Source organism: Paralichthys olivaceus, chromosome 8 (genome assembly GCF_024713975.1).
Source record: "Paralichthys olivaceus isolate ysfri-2021 chromosome 8, ASM2471397v2, whole genome shotgun sequence".
Lineage (NCBI taxonomy): Eukaryota > Metazoa > Chordata > Actinopteri > Pleuronectiformes > Paralichthyidae > Paralichthys > Paralichthys olivaceus.
Genome location: NC_091100.1, coordinates 8517721 through 8535674, shown reverse-complemented (window position 1 = coordinate 8535674; position 17954 = coordinate 8517721). Strand labels below are relative to the sequence as shown.

General features: G+C 42.7%; 1 protein-coding gene across 1 annotated transcript in view; it reads right to left on the bottom strand.

Moving 5' to 3' along the window:
• Nucleotides 1–15089, bottom strand: part of bnc2 (basonuclin zinc finger protein 2) — a 155652-nt gene extending 140563 nt beyond the window's left edge. The window contains exon 1 of the mRNA XM_069530264.1: nucleotides 14636–15089. Within this exon, the coding sequence (XP_069386365.1) occupies nucleotides 14636–14638 (3 nt within the window). The 5' untranslated portion in view covers nucleotides 14639–15089. The remainder of the gene's footprint in view (nucleotides 1–14635) is intronic.
• Nucleotides 15090–17954: the final 2865 nt, after the last annotated feature.

Genomic DNA, 17954 nt, shown 5'->3' with positions numbered 1-17954 from the left:
GTAGTAAGATAGTGTCTAATTAGCTTAATTATGAGTTTCAAGCAAGGGATTAACAGATAGAAATCAGAGGTGGGTGAAGATTAGAGCTGCTCGTTTTTTTCTATCCTTTAACTGGTTGCCACGAGCGATGAGCGCTGTGACCCATAGGAGATGATGAAAGAAGGTCATTAAGAAAAGCAAAGGCCAGAGGAAAATGTGTATGTATACATTTATTCTAAGTGAGCCCACATCCAGCTATAGTTGCCAGCATATGGTTGGTATTATTTTGAAGCTGTATGTGCCACTGAGGAGGGTCCGCTGTGTTTTACCACTGTGAAAAGAAAAGTCACATAGGGGGTAATTATCTGTGACGTTGAGACAGACATGGCTTCCTACCACACAAACACACACACACACACACACACATACACACACACACAAACACACACACACACACACACACACACACACACACACACACACACACACACACACACACACTCTGAAATACAAACCCTAACATTTATGCATGGCCATATGGTCTCTGGTGCACAAATGTATGACTCCCACAATATGTGTGTGTGTGTGTGTGTGTGTGTGTGTGTGTTTACTGAGCTATGGATGGGTTCCCCCCTCAGAGCTGCGGGTTGAGTGAATATTCTTAGCACGTTGGGACAGTCCACAACACAGTGCGTCCCTATAGACCCCTGCCCTGCCTGCCTGTACCCTCTGATTTGGACAGAGGGCAATCAAGCAGACCCAGTAAACAATACACAGCGAGGCCCCGGAAAACCACAATAGCTCTGCAATGTATTCCTCTCATATCACTAGGGACACCACTGTTTGTCCAAGCACTGTGGGGTCGGAGAGAGTCGGTATAAAGGCACTATTAAAATGATCAAGGATGCCGGTTAATGGCCAGTGGAAGACAGGCAGCAGAAGATGACATGCCATACATTGCTTTCATGGAGCGTCTCAGGGAACACCCATTAGAATGATGGCTCAAAGGAAAGATCCAGTAGTTAAATAGTGAAGTGTCAATAGCTGCTGGCATTTTCTTGTTTATTTTATCCTGGGAAAGACCCCCAGAGATCTAAGTTCATTCTGAGCTTGGGGGCGCCTGAAGCTGTAAATGTGGACGTCCTTTAGAGAGACACACCCCAAAATAATTTAGGACAATGCACGGTGCACCTGTTGGTATGCATGATGAGAGAGAAATACACGTAAATACACACAAACATGTATAATCCAATGTGTGTCGCAAAACTATTCATCTGTGACAAATATGCTTAATGCTGCCTCTTAGCTCAAATACACAGAAGACAGGGCGCCTCCTAGAGGGGAGAACACAAACCTAACTCCAAACTAAAAGATAGAACAGATTGTTATGTTAGCTAAGGAGGTTTTCGCCCCGTCTGTTTGTTGCCCTAGGATGGGACATAGGGCAAGAAAAAAAATTCATTTTGGTGTGGAAGTGGATGAAAAGGGGCGAATCCAGGAATTGTTTATCACTTTTTTAACATTGCAAAATAAGGCATTTTTAATGATGATTTTACTGGTGAGAGTCAGGTCAGACCATTTTCAAATATTCTTTCAAAGCGCTTTTTGATCAGCCATCTTTATTGTTAATTCAACGAAACATTCTCCAGATTGTTGTTGTAGTAGTGTCCGGAATTTCCTCAGTAAAACCCTCCCTGAGGAAATAAAGGGAAAAATAGGAAAAAGCTAAGATTTCTCAAAAAAAAAAACACGAGTAAATCTGTATTAAATGTTCAGTGTGTAGAATTTAGTGACATCTAGAGGTGAAGTGTCATGTTGCAGCTGAATACTCCTCCCCTCACCCTCCCCTTCCAAACATGAAAGAGAACCTCTGGTGAACTTCAGTTATCAGGAAAACTCCAAATGTCTTAAGTTTGTCCAGTTTGGACGACAGTAAAAGACATGGCGGCCTCCACAGAGAGGACCCTCCTCCATGTAAAGTGTTTAAATATAAAGGAACCATTTTATGGAAAGAAAACAACAATTCATACAATTTAGATGAAACACACAAGTGAAAACATCACTCGGATTATTTTATATTAAATTTCTTGCAAAAATCCCTTTCACCTAAATCTTACATACTGAACGTTTAAAACCTACACGTCTTCTTCTTTTGTGAGCAAAATGTTTATGAGGGAAAGTGGCTCCACAAAAAGACACTTCCCAACTTTTTCCCTCTTCCTACAACAACCACAGGACAGCAGCGATCTATTCTTTTCCATGGTTCCACTCTGTAAACCAGCTGTGGGTGTCATCTGCAGGCAGAAGTGCAGGAAAGAGAGTGTTCCTCTCACATTACCTACTGCTACATTGAGAAATGATTAGGCTGCTGAAAGCATCTCATTATCAGTATTTATGAGGGGGTGCGCAAGCCGGAGTAATGACAGCTTTACTCCAAAGTGGCACTCTCTCTCTCCCTCTCTCTCTAACTCTTTCTCTCTCTAACTTCTTCTCTTCCACACACTCTATTTATATGTGTACATACAGTAAAGATATAAACCGTGTAGATATAGATCGATTCAGATACCGTAAATGTTATCGTAATGTAGAGCATTAATGCATTACGCTCTTCCTCTCTGACTCTGCATATTGAGCCACTTTTAACTTTTAAAGACACGTTTCAGTCTGTGTGTGCTGCTATACGTTCATCATGGTAAGAAAGAGAAGTGAGTTTTAGGCTTCACGAGTAAGAACACTAGTTGACACATATGTCAGCAATGATGATCCAAACTCATATACACAAACAAAGTCATGTGGATCACTGTTTATTTCTGTAGCTGCTGAATCCATGTACTGGGAGTACAGTACAATAGTATGGATGAATACAGTTCAAGTTTCCTTCAGGTACAGTGGGCAACATTCACAAGCACCACCTGTGCAACAGTAGTTGGAATGAATATGACCACGATAAGTAAATACAGCTGCCTGAGGCTAAACTACAGTAAAGTAGAAAACGCTGCACATCTGAAGACAACTTGCAGGTTCAGGACTTTTTCAGAAGGTTCCTTGTCTTCACCAGAGTGCGGCTCTCGAGCCACAATTTACAGTCTGAAGCTGTCTGAGCACAAGAGGTAACACAAACTCAGTCCGAGCCGGGTCCAAACCCGACAAGCATTCTGTTATTTTGTGTTCAAAGCCACCCCATGTTTTCCTCGATTACAGGCATATGCAGTATAAATCTATCTATAGATAGCCAGGACAACGTGACTGAACTTGACCCAAACCTGAATATCATTTCAAAGGTTTTTCCGAACCTGGCTTGACCTGATGAGTTCTGTTGCCCCCCCGGGCCTCTACTCTATTCTGCACTGAAACATGCTTAATGTTTGTTCTTGAAAACCTTATATTTCACCCATACACACAATCAAAACAGTAGCTGCAGGTTGTTGACAAGATTTCAAAACATTTTTAAATAAGATCACTTTTTAGTTGTTTGGTAACCTTTAAATTTAGACAGAAAGACAACATACAATAAATCCATCTTGGTGTGAACATGGAATAACATCCTCCTCAAGACCAGTAAACATGTCAAATTCTTTGTTTCTTTGTTTAGTTTTAACTTGGTGAACTTGTTGAAAATCAGGTTTCGGTCACAGATACATCGCAGCACTAATCGTTTATTTTTTTTTCATCTGTACATTCAACCCGAGAGACTGAGGAGATTTCTTATTAGTTTGGAGCCTGTTGCCTGAGGGGCCAGAAAGCGATGAGATATTTGACCAAACGCAGAAACCCAATAAGGGGCCATCGATTAGGAAGGATGAGAACTATATTGGACACATAGGTGGCTACAAAGAAATTAAAAAGCTGCAACAAAGAAATAGAAATAAAATCAAAACCGGAGCAGCTAAAATCTCTTATCCTGTCTGCCACAAGTTGTGCGTCTGTTTTTCGATCCCCAGGGCAGCAGGCGTGTTGGTCATCTGATATTGCCGTTAACAAGGCCCCTAATATTCGTTTTTTTCTTTTTAACACTTTAAAGTTGGCATTATGCTGCCCCTTGAGTATGTTTTTATATGACATGCCAACAATGTCAGCCTCCATCCCGCCATCAAGATCCATGAATTATTCCCGATGGAAATTGAAAATGTTGAAAAAAATCTCACAATGTTAAAGAAGGTCAAAAGAAATTCCTGGATCCAACCCCTGCAACACAAGATGCTTTTGATGAGCTCTATTATGAAGTAAGTGATTATCTTTCTGAACAATCCCAAAATATCACAGGTTGACACGACCATGGTATTTTACTGTCATTATTATTATTGGGGTTGGAAGCTTTAACACTTCCTCCATGTTTCAATCTGGTTTTGTCCTTTTTTAATAGCTGGAAAAATATGCACCAACCAGAGTTTCATCAGAGTTATTTAAGCCTACACTAAATTTAGGGGCATAACATTTTTAAGGGTTACAGGCTTAACCTAAATCTGTCAAGTTATGACACTGAGTATATTATCTGTTAAATATTATCTGTGAAATATGCGTGGAAAATATTATTGTAAACCTAACAGCTATACCTCTCACAAAGTGGCAAAGCTGATATCTAAATATCTTCTCTACTTTAACAACAGGGAATGAGAATGTTTGTGTTGTAAATACTAAGTGTGCAGGGGTTATAATATGAATTGGCTGCAACTGGATACATGTGACTAGGGGGCAAATGGATCTAATGGTCGTCTTAATGCTGGCCTTGAATAATGAGGCCTTTGTCTAATAAAACTGGAAAGCCTCCAAATACCTATAGGGACCTCAGCTAGTTAGAGCAATAACAGTCTATCAAAAGAGAAAGCAAAGTGATTACTTAGAGGGTAATAAATACAAGGTCCATGCTGGGGAGGGACTCGGGGCTACAGTCAGAGAGGAAGAAAGAAAGACAGAGACAGGGACAAAGAGACACGGAAAATGAGAGAAGAGGAGATTAGTGGACATAACAAACTTTAAAGCTCTTGTTTTACAAAGGACCGTGGCTGAAATCATGTCCAGGGTAAGATATATGTCCGACCATCGTACTTATACATTGCAAAAGCAAACTCAGACTGATTTAAATCAAATGAAAAGAGAAAAAAAAAGTTAAGCCTACCCCCGTCAAGAATGTAGTGTTTGAGCCCTGGTTAATTTATTTGTTGGTTGGCTGGCTGGCTGGTTGGTGGTTGGTTGGTTGATTGGTTGGTTGGTTGGTTGGTTGATTGGTTGGCTGGCTGGCTGGTTGGTTGGTTGGTTGGTTGGCTGGCTGGCTGGCTGGTTGGTTGGTTGGTTGGTTGGTTGGCTGGTTGGTTGGTTGGTTGGTTGGTTGGTTGGTTGGTTGGCTGGTTGATTGGCTGGCTGGTTGATTGACTGGTTGGTTGGCTGGTTGGTTGGTTGATTGGTTGGTTGGTTGGTTGGTTGGTTGGTTGGCTGGCTGGTTGATTGGTTTGCTGGTTGGTTGGCTGGTTGATTGGCTGGCTGGTTGATTGACTGGTTGGTTGGTTGGTTGGCTGGCGGGCTAGTTGATTGACTGGTTGGTTGGCTGGTTGGTTGGTTGGACGGTTGGTTGGTTGGTCAGCAGGATTACACAAAAACACTTTTCATGGGACCGGTTGGTAGGATGGAAAATGGGGCAAGAAAGAACCCACTAGAGATCCAGGATTTATTTTTTTTTTACCTTCTTTGACATTGCAAGATAGTTTTCAATGTTTCAAGTTGACAAAAAAATCAGGCGTATTTAGAGGACTGATATTTATGAGGGTGAGAAATTTGATGCAGCTTGATTGAATATCAGGGGTATGCTGGGCCTTGGCGGAGATACTGCATGTGCTCTACCGAGTGGCATTCTTCTTCATCAAGGTGACAAGTCAGATACTGAACTTGTCCTTCTCACTGGGCCTTTTGCTTTGCAAATGATTAAAATTCAATTGACACTTACTTCAAAAAAGAGCTATCAACTCGAAAATACAGACAAAACCCTAGTGTTCATTTCTATGGCAGCCAAGGGCAGACATTACTCTTGAGAGGAAACTTTGAGTTCTGAGGAAATATTGTCCCTTGTTCAAAATGACACATTTGTGAATCTCATGATTGTTTGGGATAATGTGGTGAACAGTTTGAAAACCAATCAGGTAAACTTTGACTGCTACACAGACAAAGAAAATGGTAAATGGCCCTTATCACAAATTCACACACATACAGAGACAGAAAAGCTTTTTGATTTCTATCCGATCCCAGCATGTCTTACAAGGTGGAGTAGTGCTGACCTGGCGGAGCAGCTTTAAGGCCAGAGGAGTGGGAACAGTAACACCACCATCAATTACAGCCCTAAGAGGTGGAAGAGAGTGTCCAATCAGGGAATTAGAGCAATGTGGGGCAGATAGGTGGATTGACAGCCTCAGGGCAGAGCCACAGGGTGGAAATGGGGATGACAGAGAGGACAGAGGAGAGGGAGACGGCTGGTCACCGCTCTAACTAAGCCACAGGATGAGGATAATAAAGAGTCAGTCACACAGAGTGAGCGGGGGCCTCAGAGGGGAGAGAGGGGAGGGAAAGGTGCAGAGGGATGACAGAAGTGAGAGATGGACTTCATCAAGACTGCTGCCCGATGGTCCTGGTTCAGACTGTTGCTCTCTTTCTGTCCCTCTGTCTTTATGGCAGGGAAAGTGTGTGAGTGCGTATGTGTGAGTGTGTGTGTGTGTGTGTGTGTGTGCATGCACTGGCTCAATCACCATGACAGGTGAGCGATTCATTGCCCCCTACTAGAGTGACCAATGCCTTTCCATTCCAGGCCCTGATCTATTTCAGGTAATGTATTACTGGAGCAGCATCACTGTCCGCTGCTGACAGGGTGGGACTGACCTGAACACAGCCTCAGCAAGCTGCACTGCACAGGGCTTCCCTCAGTGTTACAGGAGGGGTCGCTTATATAAAGGTGTTTTATCATCTACTGCAGATTACAGATAAACATTAGAACTAGGAAGATGAGTCCTGGTCAGATTACATTTACTATCAACATAATAAGGAGATAATTAATAATTGCTATTGAATATTTCAGTAAAATGTTTAAGGACAATTTTGTCAAAATCTTGATAAAATATTAAATTTAGCATAAAATGGCATTTTGGAGAAATTGCTGAAAAGACTGATGAGGTCTCAAATGAACAAACTCAACAATTAAAGTGGACTGAGTCATAATAAATATTTGCAACTAATGTGCAAAGTTTTCCCTATTTAAGTGTTCTTATTCTGTTTCTTTTGCACTATGTGAGATTACAGCTGTCAGTAGTAGTTAATGATGATAATAATGATTTATAAATTTACTGCTCAATAGAGAGTAAAAATACTGAGCAATAGTTATGGGGGAATAGAGAATGAGTGATTTTATGGTTTCCCTGAAAACATTTTGTCCTAATCTGTTTTACCCGTTAATGCCATAATAATGTGAGAATGAATCAAATAACCTGGACTGTATTCCTTTGTCTTTATTCAAAATGCAGCACATACATGAACAAACGTCAAACACACACATTTATAACGGGAGTCATAAAGCAAGATTCTCCTCATATGGTTTGTTGTGCATATCAGACGAGAGAGAGCAAAGAGGAGCAGAGGACAGGAGAGAGAGGAGTGGGTACTGCACCTTGGGGACCAGACCGCCCCTCCTGGCTGCCCATTAAAAACAGAATTCCTCCACAAACTGTTTGTGTTTTCAGTCTAACTCTTCCAGGGTGCTGCTCGCCACAGCACAAGACCGTCACACCACGCCCGTCCTCTCCTTCTCTCACTCTCTCTCCCATCCGCCGTGGCTTTAACATTCCCTCCACTGTCTGTACTACCAACATGTGGCACATGTCCTTGACAAGTCAAGAGGATCCTCCACCAGAGGAGTTGGGCAGCAGTGTCAACCAACCACCCTTTTTTGTCTTCCTCCCTCGTCCTGTCTCCCCTCTTTCACTCTCGCTCTCTTAATGTTGAGTTGCCAGGGTAAACGGGGGCCAGAGGAATCTAATAACTGTGACAGTGGGGCTTTTTTGGCATTGTTCCTGAAGCTGTGCAGACACACACAGGGCTGTCTGCTGGCTCTAATGAAAGGTTAAATGAATAGGACAAAGTGACAGGAGGTACAATAAAGAAACAAGAAGGAGGAGAGAATGTGTGTGCAAGCATGTGTCCGTGTCTCTGTGTGTGAGTGTCTCGAGGCCAGCCTCCTTAACTCAGGGAACAACAAGGACAGCCCCTGCACAGCACCACAATATTCAAAACAGATTGGTCTGCAGCACAGTGTGTGTGTGTGTGTGTGTGTGTGTGTGTGTGTGTGTGTGTGTGTGTGTCTGACTCTCACCACGACGCAGATGCTGAAGAGGAATTCCAGCATGGGGCTCTTTGATAAATGTTAAGGTCACTGGCAGAGGGGAGGGCAGGGGAGCGGGTGCAGCGGGAAAGGAGGCAGAGGGAGTGACGAGGGGGGACGCATGTCTCGTCTTGTGCCTCTCCCTGCCTGTGCCTTGGTGGAATGCGGAGTCACATGAAAGAGGCCCTCTCTCTCTCTCTCCCTCTCCCTGGGACTCGTCTCCTGTGTCTCAAAAGCGCCACTGTCCCCCTCCTGACACACTACCTGTCAGCAGATTTTGCCTCAGCTCCCAAAACACACGCAGCCACAAACGCAAGCGAACACACACAGACACAGCAGGCATGCACCCACACATATACAGATGTGCTTTAACTTTCCCTCAAACAGGAAAAGTGAACAAAGATGCAAAGAAACACAAAATCCCAAGCTTAGACTTCTTAATTACTATGATTATCACTTTAAAAAGCAGCTCGGTCACCAGCAATCACAGGGTAGGAAGTGTGTAACGTGCCGTCCAGGTTTGTGGTTTCATGGCACAGTTCAGGTCCATGGAGGAGGAATAATCAATTAAACCTCAAATATTGACATGAATGAAGATGTCAACTGTGAGTTGAGTTGGTCATTTTCACAGTCAGGTTTAATATTTGACACATTTCACACTGAAGGAAGATTTTGGTTGGTAGAAGTGGCACAGTAGCTACATCTTCTATCATTTCAAATACTTAAGACCCTCATGAATCTGAGTAAGTGCAACAAGTTTCATTCTGAGTCTGACAACAACTCCTCCAGATTCAACAAATCTGCAAATCAACAAATCTGCACCTACACAGCTTTCTGATCTGATGCTAGTGGCTTGACAGTGATTATATTTGTCACTGCGATCCAAAACCATTACAAGTCACTGGAAAAGTCATGACCTTAAGCATCAACATTTTTTGGATGGTAAAAAAAAGCAACCTGGGCAAAAAGCAGAACAACTACAAAACCTGCATCTATTCCTGCTTTTCTGTTGCAAGTGGTCGACATGGATCACGATCTCTGAAATCAGGCCTTGTAGGGGTGAAAGAGCCAAAACTGTGTGGGTGTAAATACGTGGACCCAACAAGGTCCTATCTCCAGTCTGAACTTATTGTGACAAGAAGCAACAGGGAGCCTGTGCTACAGTCAAAGTAGAGCTCAGTGCCAAGTTCCAAGTATTGAGCAAAACCACAAGGTGTAACATGCTGGTATCTTTAAGGCCTGAGGCACACAGCGCAATCTGAAAGGCTTCCAGAGTCTGGGGACTTCCTGACATGACCGTCATATAAAGAAAAGTCTTCTCTGAGCCTAAACCTCATAAGAGCTGAAGCCACATTGGTATAAGGACATTTACTATCACCAGCCTGGAACTTTCTACAAAGCGGAGTCAGGCTCAAGAGGAAAGCTGTGAAAGGAAACTGTCCTCCAATAAAATCAGTCAGCAAATGTAATGACATATATGTATAGGTTCAAGTGACAAATCCATCTATCGCGCATATAATACTGATGCCATTGTTATAGAGTCATAAAGTCTGCCTGGAGGTGAGGTCGAGATGGATGGATGGATGATGGGTCGACAAAACACTGGACTCAGGAGCAGTTCAGCCTCCTCACAGACGAGGGAAGAACAGAGTTGCAAATCATAGAAGTACATTTTACTGGGGATTTACAAGGCTGTGAAACCAGAACAGTAAATGGAGTGTTGCATCAGGAAACCTTAGTCATCTCATTTGTTGTTTTGCTTATGCGTTGCTGGATCTGGTAGATAATCAGGGACAGCGCCTTATTGGTAAATCCTGTGCATAGCAGCTACTGTACATTAACAAGCCTCCATGAGCAGTCCTTCTTCTCACTAAGCAGGCGTTAAAGTGTCTTTCACTAAACACTTTTGAATTACACCAGTAAAGACAACCTTGATGAGTAGTCAAAGAAGAAGCCTGAAGAATGACAATGAAGCATGGAGTCCGGTTTTGGGACAGTACAGAACAAAGAGTTAAAATGAGAGAGTTCTGGGTTGAGAACCAAAGGAATTATTTCAAAGGTGAACCAGGTAAAAACAACATTGTCAGCACAGTTAATACCAGAGAAGTACACACTCAGGGCAATAATTCCAAAGTCAACATGCTACCTCTCCATCCTCGGGAATTTTTCATGAGCCACCACTTATCTTGTCATATCAGATTTCTTCCACCAGCTTTTTTTGCAAGGAAGAGAAAAGATGTCTTCAGGGCAAATTATTCTCTTTTAATCAAATCACTCTGTATGGCCTGAGGAGATCTTTCCATGCCTTTTGAGTCACTGGGGCACGGGCCACTAATGTACCCCACCCCCACGATACAAAAAAAACAACACACACACAGTCATACAAACATCCACTGTGCATAGAAACAGCAGCCGTTTGGTGTCTTTTTACCTGAAGGCAACAAATGAGACTCAACAGGAAAATAAAAAATACAAGAAGAAAGCAGGGAACAAAGTGGTGTCTGGAGTTTCCATCACAAGTGAATTCCCAGATTTTCTCACTCACTGTTCATGGAACAAAATCGAACAACTTTATTCTGGAGTGCAGTCTGTGCAGGAGGGAGCTATAAAATATAAATTATACCACATAACCCTATACCTCCCAACTGAGCCATTTGGTTACAACTGTACTCCTGTTTGTTACATAGCGTCTCCGGTATTTCTGTAGCGCCGACATGAGTTATATTCTGGCCGCGCAGAAGAACGTATGGATTACAAGTGAAATGTAATTTCCCTACCGATCGTACCGTTGCCACCCAGTGACACTGAGGTGTTTATTTTACACAGTTTCCAGTAATTACTGTAGTGCTGGGCAGAATCAATTAAGGCCACCCCAGATTACAGCTGAAAATGTGCGAATCATGGCTGCGTCTGGGAGGACAGAAAAATGCGGCGGGGCTACATTACTAAAAGCTGAGCTGTGCAAAATGTGTTCTATCATTTCTCACTTTAAACAAATAAAGACTGAGGGAGTGTGTGGCTTCTGCACACACTGGGTGTGTTCATGTCTTGAGACCAAAGTTTTCCTGATTCCTTCCTTGAGGAATACGATATTGTTTGGATTAGCATGTGAAATGAAGGCTGTAGAAGAAAATAGGACATAAAAAAGTGTAACATGTGTAAGTACCAGAGTCAGATTACCGTTTAAACACAGCATGTAGAGCCGAGCTTGATTTTAATCTTACTAATTTGCCATTTCCATGTGTGACCTACCTTCTCGACATTGCTATCATTCAGCAGATTCAAACTCTTGGAGAGCTCAATCAGCCGATCACAAAAAATGCTGTTTATTTTTTTTTTTTATCTCACAAACACAGACCACATTTCAAAATGTATTCAAAGAAAATTAGGAATCACGAGTCAAAGTGTGTGAAGATTTGGTTTCTAAATCATATGCTGAGGTGGAAAAAAAATCTAATTATGTCTCTCACATGTATATTGTTTTAAATCAAGTACGTCTCACGCTGTGCTCTTTATTAAATTAGGTGTTCTGCGATCCGATTGGTTTGCAGGTTTCACAGAGTCTCTGTTTAGTCGCTGAATCCCACAGCTTATGTTACAGTGTCTTGTTCAAAGATTTTCATCTCCAGTCACCACGAGGTGTATGACCCCTACTCCCCCTTTTCAAAATATTACCTTTTCTGTCGCTGCCAAGACACACTATCAGTCACTCGAGAGATTAATGTGGGGCCGAGGACACATGAAGATTAGCAGGGCCACATCAGTGCGGCAGTGACCCACCTCTGTATGAAGAAAAAAAAAGAAACGCTGCAGGAGTGTTGTTTTGATGTTGTCGAGGCATCACTGAAACGTTTGCGTATCATGTGCAGATGGTGGAGATAGAAAATCTGCTCTCTCAGCTTTTCCTGAATATCTTTAAGTGTGAGTGTATGTGAAAGTAGATATTTCCCTTCATCTAAAATAAGTTGTGTTTGTTTGTTTTTCTCCTTCCTGCTGCACACTTAGTGAACCACTGGGGTTAAGCTCTTTAATTCAGAGTGCGGCCTCATCACAGCTAAAACTGCACAGAAGATATGGAGGAACATGAAGGTCAGGAAGTGATTATTTCCCTTAATTAATCACTTCAAGTAAAAAAACGAGCAACAAAACACCAAGAACTCAAAGGGAGATATATACAGTAAAGATATGGGGGTTATTAATGGATCCTTAACACACTTAGCCCCCATTCTTTTCAAATAAAGAGGAGGTGGCTAAGAGAGGAAGAAAAGCAAGGGGAAATAGAGAGAGGATGGAGTAGAGGGTGAGGAGGGGGGAGATGGGGGGAGAGAGTTCTCCATGTGAGCAGTAATCAGAGGAAACCAGCAGGGGGGACAGGGAGGGTTGGTGGGGTCAGAGCAGAGCACCACTAAGCAGCCTTTCTCTTCATTAGCAGCCTCTCTAAGGGGGGCGTCACAGGCCTACCTGTCCAGCAGATTATTGAACCGACTAACCAGTGGCTCCCACCCCACGCGCACACACTCGCACACACTCTCCCCTCTCTGATTCCTGCAGACCCAGAGGAATCACGACCCAGCTGCAGCCGCGCTGACAACTTTAACTTTTTCTTTAACCTCACGTAGCAGCGCCATATAGGCTCAACCGGGGCATCTGCCCAGTGCAGGAGGAGGATGTTTGCCTCCACATTTTCTCTATATGGACTTTTGCTCTCCAATCTCTGTTGTTTTTATATATATATTTGTTTTATGCAGCAAAACAGCATGACCTTTTTTTCTGTCAGTAACTCTGAGAATGTAATAAGTGTATAATTATCTGACAGACGAATGAGAGACAGAAACACAGATAAAGAGGAACACCAGCGTTTTAACTTGTGGGACTTATGTGGTGAAGGAAATCCAGATCCCCGGCTGCCCTGGCAGAGGGAGAGAGCAGCGTGGAGATAAAAGTAATGAAATGACACTCCTGGAATGTAAATTGGCATTCTTCACTATAGTAGCAGCACCAGCTCGAGCTCATGAAACATCCCTGCCACACACTCGGGCCGTGCAGGCCAAAGCGCTGTGTGAGACATTCATCTCACACACACACACACACACACACACACACACATCTCACTGATGAGAGTGTGAAGGTACTTTTGTGGCACTTTTTAAGTCGGGCCATTCATCTCAATCTCAATCTCTGTTTCTCTTTTTCTAGCCCTCGCTCCGACTTTTTTATCCCTCTGTCCACTGAAGTATTCAGATACGTCTGTGAGAAGTTCTAACACTGACACGGAATGCACTTCAGCTTGTGTGTCAGGTTGGCTGCAGGAGCTCCCTACGAGGTGAACTGTAACACAGGGACACATAAACAGACACAAAAAAAGTCTGTGCGGCTCTATCCGGCCTTTTCCAAAAATGAAAAAAGACACTGTCAGATTACAGTGTTGATAAATCAAATAAATAGAAATGAAGAGAAACTATTAAAATGATCTAAAACATTGTTTGCACTGGAAACTATAGCACATATCTTGTTTCACATAATCCCAACTCTAATAAAGACTATAGCAAACATCAACTGAAACTATGGACAGCTGATATTTCAAGACAAATTGGTTAAAGATTGCAGGAAAGTAGTAACTCAAGAAGAGATTCTGGAGGATTTTCAGCACAAGGATTTTAGGCCTGAAAAATAACGTGTGCAAATGCTGCTACATACACAAATAAAGTCCGCTCACATTGAAGTAAGTCAACACAGTATATGACTTAATACATTTTTATCAGCCTCATGTATGTACAGTTTGTGTGTTCATTGCACTAAATTGCTCTGAATCGTAGCATTCACTGGTTTGCATGCGTTTGTGAATACGACAGTAAGAAGCTACAGGTGGCAGGAGGAGACTTAAGATGTGATAACCATGTAAACTAATTTTAAAAAAACTTTTTTTTTAAATCTTTAGGACTGTAGCTGGAGTTACATGTTCATTCACTTACTTTGGACAGGTCTCATTTCTGATCAGTTTTAACGTGTAGCTGCAGGGATCAGTGTTGGTTTTGTGAGACAAGGAAACAAAAATCAAAGCAATCAGAAGAAGAAGAAAGAAATCCTGTTTTATAAATGCAGCTTTAAAGTTCATCAAGTGGATGATGAGTCATGGGAGTAAAAAAATAAGGGGAATTAAATTATTCACGGAGACTTGGTTTAACTTTTCATCTGCTCTGGTGAGCGTACACATCAGCACACAAGTTGTAAAAGAAAAAAGTCACCAATGCTACAGTAAAGTCTCGTGGTGTGTTGAGTAACTAAAGCAAAAATCATATTTACCATCGCTGCATGTTGTATCTCACAGACCCGGGGGCTCCTGGCACTTCTCAAACTTGGCGTCCTCAAAAAAGTCTGATTTCGCCCTCAAGTGGGGAACTTTCTCCTCGTCAGTGCCGTGCGTGTGTCTGGGCTGATTCGCGGTGGGTGTTCTTCTCTCAAACTTGTCGCCGCCGTTTAGGACAATTTCAGGTTCAACGCAGCAAAAGAGTCGCTCTCGTTTCTCTTTTTTAAAATCCTGAGAATCGCTGTGTCCGCGCCGCTTCAGCTGAGAAATTACGCGCGTCGGGGAGTTTGGAAACGCGTCGGTCCCTCGGAGAAGAACGCACGACCTCGACACCCGGTCCTCTTCTTCCTTTTCCCGCACAGTGAAGCCAAGGAGACGGTTGGGATTGCTGGCATCCAGGATCAGGGCTGCAACTGCGTGTCCTACCTTGAGGATAATCGCAAGAAAAACGCCTTCCCACACTCCCCCGATGGTTTCCTTCTGCAGAGTCAGCGCAGTGCGCCGCGGAGAGCTGTGGCCGGTCCGGGCTGGAGAGAAGGTGGCTGCTGTGTTAATGTTGGGGCGAATTCAGACCTGTGTGTTTTTTTTACCCGCCTGTGTGTGACTGTAACCAGAGTGACTGTGGATCCACAGACTTGATTTACGATGAAGAGGGGTCACATCCAAGCGCGACAAAAAACTGTGCCAAAAGCGCATGCATGGCCCCGAGATAAGAAATCGTCAGAGCTGCGCTTTAACAACTTGTGGAAACACTTTGAAAAACAGCGATGACTCAATGAAAAAGTTCCCTTGTATGCATTTAGCTCACGTGTATTATTATGTGTATTTAAACAATATTAGACCACCTGTAGGAGTATGGATCAAATGCATCCAAACAGACAATAAAGACACAATAAACACAACTTCTATTCCATCTTTAAAATGCTGTGTGAAGTTTATTTTGGTGATACAAGCTGCACTTTATTTCACACTGAGCAAACTTTCACTTTTTTCACTCTCTGCCCTCGCGAGTACGTTGCACGCACGCACACACACGTGTGTGAGGCACTTGGAGATAGTTTATGGCTTCTCTGTGTACTGCAGGGATGTGACACTGATTTCCTAAGTTGTGTCCCTCAGATGTGGGCGCGCTCATTAAAGTTTCATTGTGCACTTGTTTTTATGAGGATTTGCTCAGCATTTGACTGAGACATCTCAAGAGTGAAGAGTTGAAGGGGTACTGTGGTGTGTGTATGTGTGTGTGTGTGTGTGTGTGTGTGTGTGTGTGTGTGTGTGTGTGTGTGTGTGTGTGTGTGTGTGTGTGTGTGTGTGTGTGTGTGTGTGTGTTTGAGGATAGACTGGAGCAGAAAGAGAGACATACAGCAGCTCCTCAGAGTGACTGCCTGCCTCAGCCTGGCTCCTCCGCTGGGGTGAGAGAGGCAGCCGAATCCCAGAGCAGTCATTTCTATCAAGTCAAGCGTCTGGAAGCCCCACTTGCATGTTTGGTCAAGGGGTAAATAATAGATCAGGGATTAGGCTTGTGTAGAATTCATTCCAGGGTAACAAGCTACTGAGGTCCCAGGATATGCATATTCATTCGTTGGCCAAGGCCGTGGGAGAGCGTGAACCATATGCCTGTTTGTCAGAGGACTTAGATTGCTAATTAAATGAGATATTACATACTTATGAGCAACAAAACAAAAAGCCTGTAAAGGATTTTTTTGTGTCTATTTCCAGAGCTTTGATGCTGCTTTAATTTGTGTTTTCTATTAAGCAGTGTTGATAAACCATGCAGAAATATGGATGAGTAATATGACATGTACTGCACATCAAAGCAAAACGTGACCATTTTTTTCCCCTTTGCGTTAGCATGTTGCAGAGCTATCAAATGAGAAATCTATGTAATGACAAACACAGAGATAGCATATATACGATAGTGGGCGTGTGGATACAGCCATGCCGTATTTTCAGCTTCATAATCAGTGAAACAGTTGTGCTTCTGTGTTGACGGATAGGCTGCATGAGCAGGGTCGTCACCCCTTGAGCTTATTGTTGTTGAAGCGGAAAGTTAACTTAGAAATGATTGACCCCAACCACTGATATCGTAGATCCAAGTTAACTTGAGTTTCCCTCTGAATGTATTTAGGAAAACAATTTAGCAGCGTGTCAACAGAAATTCTAACCTCACTTACATGTGTGAGGCAGCGTGTTAAGTGAACGGTGCTGTTTTGGATTATGGCACAAAAATCTTGTCTATGATGCAACAAATTTCCAAGAAAACACATTTTTACACTGATTTTAAACTTTATATATGTAAACTTCATATAACAGGACATACAGAGACAATGGAGGTCAGTTAAGAATGTCTAATTTAGTAACCCCAATCTGCATGTTTTAAGATTGTGGGAGGAAGCCGAGGAAGTCCACACAGAAAAAACAGCCACCGGGATTCAAATCCGGAAACTTCTATATGAGGAGACAATGTTAACCACTGTACCACCATGCCAACGAAAAGCAATACTAAAGATATGATTTAGACCACTTTCATTGGGTCCAGAGGAGCTTTAGTTCAACACTTTGTACATTGCTTGTGTATTTTCTTCTGTTTTCCATATGAAACTACAATTTGTGTGGTAAAAGCAAAAGTATTCTGTGTATCAGGAAACTTGTAACTTGTTTTGCTGCAGCAGTTCCATTCACTGTTGAAGTGCTCTATTCCCTCCAAAGAATATGTCTCAAAAAGGCGTGTGTCCACAGTTTGATCGCAAATCTAAACTTGTCATTTTCAGCTCGGGGTTACAGATCAGAGGTTGTCGTCAAGCAACATCTGGTCAATGGCAGGTTAGTGAGTCCAACTACAGAATTCCAAAAATTACTATCATATTAACATTTGTCAATTGTGATAGGTTTAGTTTTTGAAAAATGTGGTATCAAATATGCTGTACTCTTTACCAGCAGGCGTTTCAGCAGATACAGACCCATTTTCTATAAATAAGCACTAAAAGCAGCTTGATAGGCAAAAAGTGTATGTGTTTATTTGTCCCTCTGACAGAATCCCACTGTTCACTAATTACCCAGCGGGACCACTGATAATGAGCTATTGAACCTGCTACTGAAGTGTTCTGCCTCCTGGGATGGCCATCAGCTGCTGCACCGCACTCGTGGATCCATCAAATCCACAGAGGGGCTCCTGTTCATTAAGTTCCAGCCACTACCGAACCATGGAAAGGTCAGCAAAGGTCATTTTGGTTGTTCCCATGAACCCAGAAGACTTTTTAAAGGTACTGACTCATACTGCCAGTTCTGTTCACCAATCAGGAGGCAGATAGTGGCTCC